At 37.2% G+C, this 17737-nt stretch overlaps 1 protein-coding gene across 1 annotated transcript; it reads left to right on the forward strand.

The window, feature by feature from the left end:
* Window positions 1-15092: 15092 nt before the first annotated feature.
* Window positions 15093-16606, forward strand: LOC149811665 (uncharacterized). The gene is made up of 2 exons (XM_089992894.1): window positions 15093-15428; window positions 16396-16606. Exons 1-2 carry the CDS (start codon window positions 15093-15095, stop codon window positions 16480-16482), a joined length of 423 nt encoding a protein of 140 aa, XP_089849020.1. The 3' UTR covers window positions 16483-16606.
* Window positions 16607-17737: the final 1131 nt, after the last annotated feature.

The following is a 17737-nucleotide window of genomic DNA, read 5'->3' on the forward strand; positions in this document are numbered from 1 at the left end:
ACAAGATCTAACCCAATTATATGTACATGTCCAATCTAATAGGGACACAGTAATCAGGATCTGGGTTTGATATATCTCTATGTATCCAACTTGGCATCCAATTATCTTACATCCGACACGATCCAACCGAAGTCTGACTCGTTCACATTCCTACATCACACACCTTGTCAGCATTAATTGAAGGCATTAATAAAATTATCTTTTAGCTAAAAACCACTCAGCCCAACCCTCCGACAACACACACACACACAATATATATATATATATATATATATATATATATATATATATATATATATATATATATATATATATATATATATATATATACATATAATATGAGAACCGAAAATATCGGCATTTCCAACAATTTTTTTGCAAATCCAATCATGTGGATGTGCTTGGCATGATTAATTTTCTAGGAATCAACCATAGGATTATGTATTTTTGATGAAAAAATATGTTTTTTGAATGCTTGAATATTTATGAAGAATATGAGCCATTGGGTTTAAAGCCTTAAAAAATCTCATTTATGAATCAAAATCGGATGATTCAAAAGTGGATTTTTATGAAACCAAGCATGTAGATCACATCCTTACAGATTCAAGAAAAAAGAATAAAAAATTTATAAAAATTATGATTCACACATTAGTTCTCATATTCTAGTGACTCTTTATATATATATATATATATATATATATATATATATATATATATATATATATATATATATATATATATATATATATATATATATATATATATATACACACTACAAGAAAAATGTCAATTAGCGACGGATAGTAGCGACGGCATTTTTCCGTCGCCAATTAGCGACGGCTTAGCGACCGTCACTAATCCGTCGCTAAGTTTCGTGATATTCACAGATGTAGCGATGGAAAATGGTATGTCGCTAAGTCATCGCTACGTAGCGACGGCTTAGCGACGGACCAGTTTTGTCGCAACAACACGCTGCGGTTAGCGACGGATTGGGCGACGGTATTTTTCCGTCGCTACTTAGCGACGCCGTGAGCGACAGACATATTCTGTCGCTAAGGAGTTGTATATATTTACGTCGGATTAGCGATGGAATTATTCCGTCGCTAATTTTCGCGTAAATCTGATCAGAACCCTTTTCCCTCTTTTCCTGTTTCCTCTCTCCCGCCCTCCCTACGCAGCCTGATGCCTTCCTTCGCCGCCCCGTCGCATGCCGCCCCGCGTTCCGCCTGAGCCGTCGCCCCACCGACCGACCGTCGCCTCGCCGGAGACAGGTTCGCCCGCCCTACGCGTTTCAAGCAGGGGATAAACCCCCTGCCTTTCCGGCATGGGGGGTCGACCCCCTGCCGGAAAGGCATGGGGGGTCGACCCCCTGCCGGAACGGCAGGGGGTTTAACCCCTTGCCGTGCCAGAAACGCAGGGATTTAACCCCTGCGTTTCCGGCATGGGGGGTTGACCCCCTGCCGGAAAGGCTGGGGTTAAACCCCTTGCCGTAAAGGCAGGGGGTCGACCCCCCTTTACCCCTTGCCTTTACGGCAGGGGGTTAAACCCCTTGCCGTAAAGGCAGGGGGTCGACCCCTCCTTACCCCCTGCCTTTACGGCACGGCAGGGGGTTTAACCCCCTGCGTTTCCGGCAGGGGGGGTCGACCCCCTGCCTTTACGGCACGGCAGGGGGTTTAACCCCCTGCGTTTTCGGCAGGGGGGGTCGACCCCCTGCCGGAAACGCAGGTGGTTTAACCCCTGCGTTTCCAGCAGGGGTTAAACCCCCTACCGTAAAGGCAGGGGGTTTAACCCTCTGCCATGCCGGAAACGCAGGGGTTTAACCCTTGCGTTTCCGGCATGGGGGGTCGACCCCCTGCCTTTCCGACAGGGGGTTAACCCCATGCCGGAACAGGCAAGGGGTTAACCTCATGACGGAACAGGCAGGGGGTTAACCCCTTGCGTTTCCGGCAATGGATCGACCCCCTTGCCTTTCTGGCAGGTCGACCCTGGTTGTTTTTGTGGTGACTTTTTTTTAAAACTGTACTTTTTTGTGCAGATTTTTCAACGGAACCAGCTCGTGCTCAGCCACCTGTGGTAAGTAAATGACAAAAACAATGCAAATCGGGTAAATACCCGTGGTGAGTAAGTGATGCAAGTGTATCACATGTTATTTAATTTATTAGATGTAACACTTTATTGTTCACACACTCACTTAGTTGTTGATATTTAGGGTTGCTTTGTTGGAGTTCGGAGATCATGCTGAGCATGATTTTAATGTATGAATATGGAAGTGTTCTTATTTTTGGAGTACGGAGTCCATGCTAAGCATGGTAGTAGTTAGTGAGATATTGAAGTGTGTTTATTGCAGGTACATGTTTGTCATTTGTTTGATATGAATGATTACGATGTATTGCAATGTTTGATGTAATTATATACATGCTTGCATGTAGTTACTTTCAATTTGATTTTGACTTCCATGTGAAATTTTATAATAAAAGCATGCTTCAAATGATTGTATCGTGTCATTAATAGTTTGCACATGAAAATATTAAGTTATCAATGCATGCATCAAAATTCTTGTTATTGTTTGACATAGTATATTGCATGATAAATTTGATATTTTCTTCATCGTAGCATTCTGATTGTTTTTTTTTAATTCGTTAGGATACTATTCATAACATCATACGACAGAATCACTGCAAACCGTGAATGGATGTACCGTAGGATAGTGGACAATGAGTTATCGCATGAATATATGGATGGTGTTGACAGTTTTATTGAATTTGCAACGGCAAGTGTCAGTACAGTAGATCTTACAGGTCAGATTAGGTGTCCCTGCAAGATTTGTAAGAATAATCGATTTGTAGAACCTCATAGCGTTAGACATCACTTATACAGGAAGGGTTTTGTGAGTGATTATCAGAACTGGATGTTTCATGGAGAAGAATTTAGAAACGATTTTGATGCACGGGTGAATGTGGTGCACGATAATCCATATACGGATTTGATATTTGATGCCGCAGGAACAGAACTGGGTTCTGCTATGAGTTCTAGTGATGTAAGAACTGCCGTAGATGAAGAATCACCAAACGATGCAGCTAGTAGATTTTATGATTTACTTAAAGATGCTGATGAGCCACTTTGGAACGGTTGTGAGAGTCACACTATCTTGTCTGCAGTTCTTCAACTAATGAATTTGAAGTCCGAGTATAATTTGAGTCAATCATGTTTTGACCGTTTGTGCATGATTGTGAAGAGTATGTTGCCCAAAGATGAGAAATTGTCACAAAATTTCTATCGTGCGAAAGTTATGGTCAACGCTCTAGGTATGGGTTACAAAAAGATTGATGCTTGTCCAAATCACTGCATATTGTATTTCAAAGATCAGGAAAAAAACATATCATGCCCGTCATGTGGGCATCCTCGGTTCAAGCCAAAGACAAGAGGCAATGGTAGCACGAGATCAAAAGAAGTTTCATGCAAGTCGCTCCGCTACTTTCCTATCACTTCTAGATTGCAGCGATTGTATATGTCTTCAAGGACAGCTAAACACATGAGATGACATGCAAATAAAGTTCGACACGATGAAAACAAGATCACGCATCTTGTTGACGTTGAAGCTTGGAAGCACTTTGATCGTACTCATCAGAACTTCGCAATGGAAGTGCGAAATGTTAGACTCGGTCTATGTACAGATGGATTTAATCCATTTGGGGGTAGATCAACTCCATACTCATGCTGGCCAGTATTTGTAACTCCATACAACCTTCCACCAAGCTTGTGTATGAAACGTCCAAATCTTTTCTTGTCTCTGTTGATCCCTGGTCCGACCTCACCTGGCCAAAATCTTGATGTATATCTAAGGCCATTGATTGATGAACTAAAAGTACTGTGGGATGACGGTGTTACCACATATGATGCCCACAAAAAACAAAATTTCAATATGAAGGTCGATGTTCTATGGACAATCAGTGACTTCCCTGCATATGGTATGTTATCTGGTTGGAGCACACATGGGAGGTTGGCTTGTCCGTACTGCATGGAGGATTCCAAAGCTTTTAGATTGAGGCATGGAAGGAAGCCTTACTGGTTTGAGTGCCATCGTCGATTTCTACCCAGCGATCATCTGTTCCGACGTCAAAAGAATGCATTTAAAGCAGGCACAACTGAAACGGAAGGTTCATCCTCAAGATTGTCCGGCATAGAGATTCTAAGAAGATTGCGATACTTTCCAGATGTATTAATAGATGCCCGCAGTCCTACACCCTTTCGTGGATTTGAGAAGGATCACAATTGGATGAAAAAATCTATTTTTTGGGAACTACCGTATTGGCCGATCCTATTGATACGACATAATTTAGATGTGATGCATATAGAGAAAAATGTGTTTGATAATGTGTTCAATACAGTAATGAATATTAAAGAAAAAACGAAGGATAATCCGAAGGCCCGTATGGATTTAAAATTAATATGTAAAAGACCAGAATTGGAACTCAAAGAGTATAATGGCAAAGTACTGAAACCAAAGGCGAAGTACGTGCTCGGACCTGATCAAATAAAACATGTATGTCAATGGTTGAGACAACTGAGATTTCTAGATGGATATGTCTCTAACATTGCTCGGGCTGTGAAGATTGATGATGAACAGTTATATGGGTTGAAGAGCCATGATTGTCATATCTTTATGCAACGATTGATACCCCTAGCATTCCATGATATGTTAGACAAACCTATATGAGGGGTATTGTCTGAGTTGAGCGAATTTTTCAGAACATTGTGCGCATCGGAGGTCGTTGTATCAGATGTAAAGAATCTCGAGGACTCTGTCATCACCACTGTTTGTCTGCTAGAAAAGATATTTCCGCCAGCATTTTTCAATGTTATGGAACATTTGATCATACATCTGCCATATGAACTAAGGGTTGGTGGCCCTGTGCAATATCGATGGATGTACCCATTTGAAAGGTATATGTTTTTTTATATTTGTCTCTTTAATGACATATATTTAAAATTTGAAATGTATATTATTGTCAGATGCATGTTCGACCTAAAAAAAGGTTCGTAATAAAGCCAGAGTAGAAGGCTCTATTTGTGAGGCGTACACTTTAGAAGAGATTTCAAATTTCTCATCTATGTACTTCGAACCTCATATTCCAACACGTTACACATGCCCGCCCCGTAACGATGATGGAGAACAAGTAACTGTAGCTGACAAGTTGTCGATATTTCAACCACTTGGGCATGCATTTGGTAGTTGTCGATCAAGGCTATTGACAGATCGAGAGCAAGATGCAGCACACATCTATATTCTTTTTAATTGCTCAGCGATCGACCCATACATCGAGTAAGTATATGTATATGCAACTCAATTATAAATCCTTTTATGTTCTATATATGGATACATGGCTCGGTAATATAATTATTTGTGGTTTGCAGACGATTTGATCTGGAGTTGCAAAGCGAAGTTTCACATCTCACTGATGCAGAAGTACAAAAAGAACGTGAAACTAAGTTTGTGGAGTGGTTGAAACAGTTGATAAAGAAGCTAACATAAATTTTGTACTTATAAACAACACTAAGTTACTTAATTGATCGTGATCACAATCATTGTTTATGTCTGTGCGTAGGTTCGTCATGGTGATGTTAAAGATCAAGGAATATGTGATTTAGAAAATGGTCCGACCAAAGTTGTGCAATGCTACAACGGGTATATCGTAAATGGTTATCGATTCCATACAAAAGACTACGGTATAAACAAATCAACGATAAATAGTGGCGTGTGTGTCAAGGGTAGCAGCTACGGTAAAAATGAACATGATTACTATGGTGTTATAAAGGAAATAATGGAGTTGACTTACTTAGGCATGAATAACAGGGTTACGATATTCAAGTGTCATTGGTTTGATCCAACTGCAACAAGACTCGACAAAGCTTCAGGCATTGTGGAGGTGAATCATAAATCCAGGTTTGGAACATATGAACCATTCATATTAGCCTCGCAAGCTCAACAAGTATATTATACTTCATATCCGAGTATAAAAAAGTCAGATAGAAATGAATGGTGGGCAGTTTGCAAGGTGAAATCCAAACTATACCCTGAGTATGATCAGTTACAGGAAGATAAGTTAGCTGAAGACAGTGATTACTATCAATCAGATGATGTCTATGACTTCGCTTATGGTCACGATGTTGCGCATGATATGCATGTCATATCTCCATTGGCCGATGAAACATTCATAGAGGAATGTGATCCAAATGATGTACCAAGTGGATGGGCAAACAATGAAGAAGAAGAAGAAGAAAGTCAAACTAGTGACGAGGAAGAATTCTCAAGCTAGTGAGCAAAATCTTATACTACAAACCTCTATTTAAATGCATTGTAATACTTGATGTGAGTTGTATTGCAATACTTGGTGTGAATGATTAAAAATTTTATTTGAATGTATTGTAATACTTGATACGAATGATTCGAATGCATTGTAATACTTGATGTGAATGATTTCAATTATTTGAATGTATTATAATTTATGCAACGAATGATTTGAATTAGTGCAATACTTGATGTGAATGATTTGAATGCATTGTAATACTTGATGTGAGTTGTATTGCAATACTTGGTGTGAATGATTAAAAATTTTATTTGAATGTATTGTAATACTTGATACGAATGATTCGAATGCATTGTAATACTTGATGTGAATGATTTCAATTATCTGAATGTATTATAATTTATGCAACGAATGATTTGAATTAGTGCAATACTTGATGTGAATGATTTGAATTATTTGAATGCATTGCAATGCTTGATGTGAATGACTTGAATGCATTGTAATACTTGATGTGAGTTGTATTGCAATACTTGGTGTGAATGATTAAAAATTTTATTTGAATGTATTGTAATACTTGATACGAATGATTCAAATGCATTGTAATACTTGATGTGAATGATTTCAATTATCTGAATGTATTATAATTTATGCAACGAATGATTTGAATTAGTGCAATACTTGATGTGAATGATTTGAATTATTTGAATGCATTGCAATGCTTGATGTGAATGACTTGAATGCATTGTAATACTTGATGTGAATTATTTGAATGTATTGTATGGCATATGTTATTTGTTAGAATATGGTTCGTGGAGGCTATAGTGGTCGCTCATCCAGTAGTAGCCAGGCTCAGCCTTCATCTTCACGGGCTCCTGTGATAGGTATATCATATAACTAATTGGATGCTTGATTAGTTCAAATGCGCATTCTTTGAATTTCTAATGTATTTTTTTACATATGATGTTGCGTCTGTACATGACCCACCTACACCAGTTGATCACACAAGTTAACAGCCAACACAGGAAACAGGGTCTTCTTAGGCTGGCACAAGAAAACTCATTCGAATAGTGTATATCGATAATCGACCGTAAGTATTTTGTTTTCAATTATTGCATATCTTTTAAATATTTTATATTGATATTTACTGTGTAACAATTTGTGATCATCGCAAAATTTTTCCTCTCGTAATATTCTCTCTCTTCCTTCTCTTTTCCTTTTCTAACCTCTATTTTCCTCCTTTTTGAAGGGAAAAAAATAAAAAGAGAGAAAAGAAGAGAGAAGAGAAAAGAAAGGAGAGAAGAGAAAGAGGGATTCTTTTGCGGGTCTCACTTGACCTTAATTTTGAAGAATTTTGAAATAACTCGCCTCCGTTTTTGAAATATTTGCGGGAAAACTGGGAGACGGGATCCGCTCGTCGGTACGAGGTCCGACCGTTCCTGGCGCCTTTACCAGGGGTAATCGAACCAAGGGTCGAATTAATGCCTTTTGTTTTGCTAAGAATTTATCTAAGAATTTATTCTAAGTCTAAATGCACAAAGAATCATACTTGTGCCAATGTATGCTCTTTTTTGAAAATGTTTTGAAAAATTCCCAAGTGAATCTGATAAAGTGAAGAAATGATTTCTAACTTAGAACTTAAGATTAAAGTTCTAAGTCTTTAGAATAATCATGAGCTTGGGAAAATAAATCTGGATTTTTAAAAAATGTTTTTGAAGTTTTGAGATAAAAGGAATTTTCAAAGTCATAAATGGACTTTGAATCAAAAATAGAAATGAAAATAGAATTGAATCAGAAGAAAAGATAGTTTTTGGGAAATCTGAATATAATTGGAACATGGATGAAATTGATTTGAAATTTCAAGATGAAATCCGAATCCAAGATCTGGATTCTGAACAGAGTTCAAAGTTGAGTTTTGAATTTAAGATGAGAACTTGATTTGAAATCTGGAATGAAATGGAATTGGTTTTGGAATTTAAGGTGGGATTTGGATTTGTAATTTTGAGGGGAATTGGATTCAAGACTTGGAATCCAAGATGGTATTTGGATCTGAAATCTGAGATCCAAGATAGAGCTGAACTCTGGATCTTAAGATGGAATTGGATCTGAGGTCCAAAGTAGAATTGGATTCTGGATCCTAGAATGGATTTGGATCTGAAGTCTGAGATCCAATGTAGAATTGGATTCTGGATCCTAAGAATTGGAATTTGGATCTGAATCTGAGACCCAAAGTAGGGTTGGATTCTGGATCCTAAGAATTGGAATTTGGATCCGAATCTGAGATCCAACGGTAAAATGAGGATCTGGATCCTAAGAGAAATTTGGATCTATGATTGGAGATCCAAAGTGGAATAAGGATTTGGATCCTAAATGGAATTTTGGATCTGTGATGGGAGATCCAAAGTGGGATAAGGATTTTGATCCTAAATGGAATTTGGATCTGTGATGGGAGATCCAAAGTGGAATGGAGTTTATACTTGGAAATCTGGATCCAAATTGAGACTAGGATTTGTCTTTGGATTTGGGTTTTGAGAAGTCCAAATAGGACCTTTAAAGACGGATCTGGGTTTTAAAAACCCAAATTTAAACTTGAGATTCAAATCCAAACCTTGATTGAAGATAAGGGGATGAACTTGATTTTGAAATCAGAAGATAACTTCAAAGTTAATTTGAACTTTTGAGTTTTGAATTGAGTTGGAAATTTGGAGTTTGAATATAAAATGATTTTGGAATTTCAAAGTCAAATTGGACTTTGAAATTGAATTTTGAATCTTGAAATGACATAAAATTGGATTGGAATAAGATCTGATCTGAGAAATGAAGAAGGAGAATCACTTGGATTTTTGAAAAGTAAATTTTGAAAATATGATGCAATTCTACCCTATATGATGAATGAATTTGAATAAGTTTGAAATTGGATTTAAAAATCATATTTCATTCTTCAAATGAATTTAAACAAGACTAATGATATAATACCTTCCTGACTATGGTCATTGAATGTATTATATAAGAGTCATATCTAAATTCAAGTGAAGGATAAAATACCCTTTTGGTGCTTTTATAGAATTTAAAATGAAATTAACCCTCAATATACCCTGACTATGGCCATTGGTATATATTTTGAGTTAATTTTAAGTTAAATTCTGATAAAAGAAGAAAATATTTAAGAAAATATGATGAATTTTTGAAAATGGATCCAGTGCGGATCCAGTGTTATTTCATAAAAGATAAAAATACTAAGTTTTGTTTACACCCCGACTATGGCCGTTGGTGTAAATCATCAACTTAGAATTAACTTACCTCTTATGAAAAGGTGCACGTGCCATTCGTGTTTCACCATGGTGAGAGTTTGAGAAAATAAAGGCAAAATGCATGAGAATAAACAATTTATAATATTTTATAATGCTCATTCATTCTACCTAAAACAGGAAATGTAATTTTTCATTCAAATCTAACTATTACAACATGTAAAATCAAATTTACAACCTCAAATGATGAATTTATCCACTTATTTCTTGCAAAACTAAGTTAGCATGAAACAAGAAGTAAAATGTAGCAAGGATTTAAGATGCTATGTTGAAACTGAAGTGCATATACTGACGGAAAAATGTGTATGCTGAATGTTTATGAGAAAATGTATTGAGCTGACAAATAAATGGATGCTAAGATGACATATTGAGCTAGTGAGAGAATGTATATATAATGATAATGAACGACAAATATACATTATGCCAATGATTGATGTACAGATGATAAAAATAAAAAATGAATGGCTAAAGTGAAACTATAACAGGAGTATAAACAACAGCTGGTGCCTAGGTGTTGCTGGAGTGTAGTGGGTGGAGCTAGACGTGAAGATGTCGAGTGTTGACAGGCTGAGGGCTGTTGTGTGCATGTAACTGTATATTGGAATGATAGCATACATAATGAAGAGCATTCAGATGTTGTACCAATGTGAATAAATGACACGGTAGTGCCATGGCACTGCATCAATGAAGCATTACAGCAATAATTTGTCATTGGTGCAAGTTTTGTGAGATGGTCACAGATGTAAAGAATGAACTGAAGTGAATATACCAAGATAAACACAACTTGGATCTAAGGGATTTCTGTTTCTCTTGAATCTTCTAATTCTTGATGGTGGAAATAATGCAGCCTGCATTGCCGGAGATGACAACCTATGGTCCTGGTCAGCTTCCCACTTGAAACAACCGTTAACCAGGTAGCTTCCCTAATGGGATGGGGCACAGCCATAGAAAATCGTCTTCCTTTTAAGGAAAGAATGATGAACTGTGGTCTGTAGAGCACAAGTAACGGACAATTGGTTGGGTTGCTCATGCTCAGGATATCTGTTTATAAACATGAATTGGTTCTAACATGGTCAATCTCTTCATTATCTATTTCTTGAAGGGCAGATGCTGAAAACAACAATGTCAGGCTTACTCCTCTCTAGTATTGACCAGAAGTCTCAAAAAAAGAATATCATTCCATCAAATCTGGACCTCAGAAAGGTGCGCACCACAACTGGTATCCTCAACAAAATAACTTCAATTGATTAATAACATATTTCAGGTTTTGTCCACACTGAAGACATCAAGGGGACCATAAAATAACAGTTTGTAAGTCAGTCCACATCAATCTGCAATTACAACTGGTTATGGGTAATTCACAATGTGCACTGGCAGATCAGGTTAGCAGTTGCTATGCCATTTTTTTCATGAATGCATCAACCTGAAAATGACTTGAAGGGCATATTTCATGAGCCAAGTGAACCTAAGTTCAAAAAACTGGTGTCAAACTGACAAGCAAGGAGTTCATTCTAGCTATATTCAGCAACTGGTTGTATGTTCAGAATTTTCACACTATGTTCCTATTAGTATGGTCCTTCTTTTACATAACCATTGATCAACACAGACTATGTTGCAGTATTGGGAGAGATTCCATTAAACTATTGAACAGTGTATATCAAATATCGATAAAAGCCTAACCTGGAATATTGGGGTCCACCGCGCCGAAGGCCAGATCTGAAAGCACACAAAAAAAAATGCACAGTAACAACTAGTATGAACAAACTGGGATGGGCAACAGCTGCCTCAACTTTGAAAAAGGACATATCAATTGCAACCAACATTCCGTCATGTGGGGAGACAGGTTTAAATGCACAAGAGTGTGACTGGATGAGGCACCAGCGGATCAGAGTTAGCTTATTTCAACCCTGCAGTTATTTGGAGCGGAGATCACCAACTTCCCCATTATGAGAGATACTTTTGAGGAAATTTACAACATCAATTAGTATTACACGAGGTGGGCGAAATTGCAACTTGGTCATAGAAACAGCTAGCATGTTCTGTGAAACCAAACAGTTAAAATCAATCAGCCCAACTTAGAATCATTCACAAAATGTACAAAATTTGCAGATTTCACTATGGTTCTGGAGATCCCTTCTTCGCTGGGATAGTCATCTTCATGATAGACAAATATTATATACAGAAAAAGACATAGTTCATGCATAACCTCTTTTTTTTTTAGACTTTTGCAAGTTTGAAAAACTAACAGTACACGATGAGTCCATACAACTAGGTGACCTTTTCCATGATAATGAATGATAAATGTAATGATTTATAGAATAAAATGAGAAAACAAAGTCCCTTCACTTCATAACAAGAGATTTTATTAGGTCAAAAATCTACCTGAATATTCATATTCAGCAAAACAGAGTTTTAACAGATGCCTCTTGCATAAAAACTAACTCAGCAGGTCAGAAGAGATACCTTTTTTTTTTTTTGATGTGCCTTACTTTCTTCCGATCCCCATTTCTTTTTCTCTTTTTTTTTTTGAGAAAGACCTCACGTAAGCCAGAAGCATTCCAGCATATAGGATATCCGCATGTCAGGTCGAATGCCTCAATGGGGAACCGTTACAAACCCTCAGGTGGAATCTGGGGATTCTGAAGAGCACGATGGATTGCAGCAACCCACAAGGCTAATGTATTGTAAGTGGTAAGAGGATATCATCCAGATTATGGATGATGTATTGCAAAAATCGATAGCATCCTTAACGATATAACAACTCTCAATAGTGATGAAAAGCTTACTTTCATCGATCCTTCAAATTCAATATACTAACTAACAGATCAACCCCAAGTATCGGATTTAGAATTTCATAATAATGGATTGATTTCTGCTGCTCAGGTTCACAACAAAAAAAAAATTGTATCCAGCAGATCCATTCAGCCAGATCTCGGTTTGGGAGTGGACAGGTTAACACGATATTCCATATCATGTGCAGGATGCTATCCCAGCTCGGACTCAAACTTTGAAGCAGACGACATTGGGGTTTAGCAATATGCAGAGGGTCAGAGATGGGGATGACACATAGACGTTCATACACAGGAGGCCATTGATGCAAATGATACAAAATTGTAAATAATCACAGAATAACACTGAAACTGGAAATCAAAACGTAGAATAAATAATCTGATATGAACCTCAGGGGTAAATGATGAAAACCAGAAACGAGACTGGACATATTAACATGCAAGTCTTGCCTAAGCATAAAAAAAATTGAGAAAAGGAAGACAAACGATATTGGAATCGTATTCCATTTGCTGTAGCAATTAGGGGTCGATCCTGCTATATGCAGATCGATCCCACTTGTAATGCCGCATAATCAGAAAAAAAATTAAAACAGAAGAGAGTAATAATAAGAAAATTTTGCAAAAATCAAAGAGAAAAGGGGAAAACTGATGAAAAATTAGAAGACAATAGGTAATAGGAGATGGGGAGAAAGGGGTCTCTTACCTTTTTCTGCAGGGATTCTGAATGATAGCCCTTGAATCAGGTCGCAGAAATTTTGAAAGAAAGGATCGAGATTCTTTTTTTTTGTTCCAGGTGCCTTCTGCTAATGGAAAAGAGGAGAGGATCAGTGGGAGAGGCAGAATTTCCTCTGTAATTTGCCATTTGCATACGATTGAGAGGAGGCCTGGTGCCAAAGACTGATCAGAAGCTTGAGGAACGATACTCGGCTGCCCAATTTCGATGTTCTGAGATAGAAACCCTTTAGAAGAGAAGGCAGGAAAAAGATAAAAGGGGAAGAAAAGGATGCGCGAAACGATGGAGGAGTGATAACGGATGGAAAAAAATGGAGGTAGAGAGGAAGAGGGTGAAGATGGATCCGTGAAGGAGAAGAAAGTGGAGGGGTAGAAGACGGTGAAAGAGAGGGTCTTCTGAGTCCCCTTTTAAGGAGGAACAGGGAAGGTTCGGGAGGAAATCCGTTGAGGATCAAGGGTAGAGGATGAAGATGATTCGGAGATGGAGGGAGATCGAGAGAGGAAGCCATCCGAGAAGAGGGTTTCGTGCAGAAGAGAATGGGAAGAGAGAGAGAGTCAAGAGAGAACGGAAGGGGGGCGGCTATCTTTCCCTTTTTTCTTTACGAAGGAAAAACCCTAAAACCTACTTTGCAAAAGACCCCCTTCGGTTTTCAAATTTTTACGAAAAAGGGGCTTCCGAGGTCTTTAGCAAAAAAAGGAAAAATCGATTTTTACACTCATTTGGTTTTCTCATAATTTTCTCAATTTTTTGGTTTTTTGTGTTATCTTTTCAAAAAAAAAAATGTATTTTTAGAATAAAATCCTATAATCTGTGAGAAAATAAAGATTAAAACTAATTTTTTGTGTTTTTGCAAAAATATTTACAAAAGGGAATTTTTCTGAGAATTTAAAAACTATTTTGAGAAAATTTCTTCAGAAATGGGTTTTGATCCGGATTTTGAGGAAATATGGATTTAAAGTGCTGGATTCAGATCCGGGGTTGATTTTGAATATATCAATATGAATTTTAATTCAGAGAATCTGAAGAAATGACTTGATTTTCTCAGAAAACGTAGTTAGGGGCAAAAGGGCCATTTTTACAAAACTTTGAAAAATTTGGGGTGTTCACACAATTCATGTGCAGCACGAGGTTTGAGTCACAAGAAGTAGTACGAGAGATTAGGAATTCACTTCTTCAACATCTACCAGGACCAGTTGCTTAATGGAAAGAGTACCCAAAGGAGGTGTTAGACAGATTGTGGTCCTCATTCATGGTACACAGTTGTTCCTCATAGTTAATGTGTTTCATATTTAATTTATTTAAGTAATGTCTACTAACTTTCTGAAAATATTTGTAGGCTTCGAATCGCTTCGCAACTACGGTGGAAGAAAATGATGCAAGGAAGGTGTGGCAGAAGGTGGCTGCCAATCAATTTGCAGGCATGTTGCACACTATGAAGACTGCAGCAAAAAAAGCATCTGGCGTAGTAGATGATCCATTATTGTGGAAGGGCCATGGTCTTATTACTATCAGGAGAGATTACTGGGATGAAATGTGCGATAAGTGGGCGGGAGATGCATTTAGAAATCGCTCTGCGAAGGCTGCACAAAATCGATCGAAGATGCCCGAAGCCCATCTACACACAGGTGGATCTAAGACATTTGGGAGCCACCTAAAGAAAATGGTAACTCATCAATATATAATATTAATTTTATAAGTATTGTTGCAAACTTGTGTACTAAATCTTTTGTCATTTAACTTCGCAGAAAGCAGAAAAAGGAGGCAGTGTACCATATAAGGATGTGTTTGTAGAAACACATAAATGGAAGACCACGGGAGTCTTCGTATCAGAGAAGGCGAGATCGACAACGGTATGTATTAATTCTATTAATAATCATTGCAATATATATGCAAGTTATCATAATGTTATCATTAATTATTAATGAATACTTTAAACATTATTTTGTATGAGCAACAGATGGTAGAGCGATATGGCGATGACGCTACTCAGCATCCATCATTTGATCCTACAGCATGGGTGACTGCAGCAGGTGAACCCAAAAAAGGTCGCGTGTTCGGGTTTGGGAGTAATATGAACACTTCACCAGTTATTGGTTCTTCCAGTTACGGCTCACCGACTTCTTGCGCCGACATAAGCTCCAAGCAGCCGACTATTCTTTCTGGTGATGATGTACGCCAGATCGTTAATGAATCACTGAATAACTACTTCCAATACACCATCGCCCCCTTTCTCCGAAATGAGATCAAGGCCGTTGTTCTGGATAGGGGATCTTCGATTCCAGGTCCCTCTCAGGTATAATCACATATTCAGTTTTTTGTCTGCCTTAGAACACATATGAGCATAATCGAATCACATATATAACTTTTTGCCTGCCTAAGAACACATATGAGCATGTTATAATCACATATTCAGTTTTTTGACTGCCTTAGAGCACATATGAGCATGCTATAATAACATATAGAGTTTTTTTATTGCCTTAGAGCACATATGAGCATGCTATAATCACATATAAAGTTTTTTTGCCTGCCTAAGAACACATATGAGCATGATAGAATCACATATAAAGTTTTTTTTACTGCATTAGAACACATATGAGCATGCTATAATCACATATTCAGTTTTTTGACTACCTAAGAACACATATGAGCATATTATAATCACATATTCAGTTTTTTGACTACCTTAGCACACATATGAGCTTGTTATAATAACATATAGAGTTTTTTTACTGCCTTATAACACATATGAACATGCTATATATCATTTATGATATAATCACATCTAAATTTTTTTGCTTTGCCTGTCTTAGAGCACATATGAGCATGTTATAATCACATATTCAATTTTTTGACTGCCTTAGCACACATACGAGCATGATCGAATCACATATATAGTTTTTTGCCTGCCTTAAAGCACTTCTGAGCATGGTAGAATCACATATAGAGTTTTTCTAGATGCCTTAGAACACATATGAACATGCTATAATCACATATTCAATTTTTTGACTGCCTTAGCACACATATGAGCATGATAGAATCATATATATATATATATATATATATATATATATATATATATATATATATATATATATATATCTTTTTGTCTGCCTTAGAGCACATATGAGCATGATAGAATCACATATAGAGTTTTTTTATTGCCTTAGATCACACATGAGCACATGATAGAATCACATATAGTGTGTAATTTATTTCATTATATTTTGTTTATCAATACTGACTGTTCTTTTCTTGTGTAGGCTGCTAGCGATAATCAGCGTAGTGGAGCTGAAGGGACAGATAAAGACAATGAACAAGAAGACGCACAAAATCTTGGCGATGATTAGAGGACTGTGTTGAAGAAGTTCTATTTTTTTATGTTTCCTAATTGTAATTGTTGAATTGTAAATAATTAAACTTGTTAATTTTAAGGTGGAACGATTAATTGTTGTAGATTCTTGTTATATGAAATTTTTTGTGTGGTTTGTTTTTTATTTACAGGAAATATAAATTGTACAGTTCTCGGTATTTAATTTTCAAATAAATTTTTTTTAATTTTTTTTCGTGTTTGCGACGGATTAGCGACGGAACCAGCCGTCGCTATTCATATTAATCTAGCGACGGCATAGCGACGGAAGTAAATCCGTCGCCAAGCCGTGGTCGTCGTTTAGTACCGGCGGATTGGCGATGGAATTTAGCGCTTGTTAGTCCGTCGCAATTAGCGACGGACCGGGCGACGGAATAATTCTGTCGCCAGTTAGCGTCGAAATATTCGTGACGTAAGCATACTGTCGCCTCGTTGTCGCTAATCCGTCGCTACCCATGTTAGCGACGGAATGTGGTTGTCGCTAATCTACTGCTTTGTTGTAGTGATATATATATATAGATAGATAGATAGATAGATAGATAGATAGATAGATAGATAGAGAGAGAGAGAGAGGGAGAGAGAGATTTTTGATAAAAGAATGTTGGATAGAAAGGGAATAATAGTAAGGCTAGGGAATGAGATCAGCCACTAATGGCCTAGCTGGTGTTTGGCTAGTAAATAATTGTATTTTCCTTGCAAAATGGTGCGCTTCCTGAAATACATACCAAAATGATAGTTTTTAATCCGTGCATATCTAAAATTGTCGTGGCTCAACTGTTTTAAGATGTTTTTACCCTTCGCACGTGAGAACCTACTGAGGTTCACATGTATATAGGTATAATGTAGGAAGTTTGCAACCATTAAATAAAAAGGAGTTTTTATGAACATCTTCAAATATAGTACGACCTTCGCGAATATAACCTGCAAACTTCACTTAAGTAAATACTTCTCAAGGAGCTTTGCAAATATGTGACATTTGCAAATACCTATTACGATAGACTTTCGCACTATGATGAGACCTCCGCAAATATAGTACGACATTTACAAATACAGTACAACCTTCACGAATATAATATGTGATCCTCACTTAAGTAAATACTCCTTAAGCAGCTCAACAAATGTTTGCTGATATTTGCAAATACCTGTTGTGAATGTCCTCACTCATTTGTGAATGTCCTTGTGACATTTCCAAGATGATTCACGAACATCTTTTGTATATGTGAATCTTATGTCTC

Source organism: Nuphar pumila, chromosome 17 (assembly GCF_984573655.1).
Source record: "Nuphar pumila chromosome 17, dmNupPumi1.hap1.1, whole genome shotgun sequence".
NCBI classification, from domain to species: Eukaryota; Viridiplantae; Streptophyta; class Magnoliopsida; order Nymphaeales; family Nymphaeaceae; genus Nuphar; species Nuphar pumila.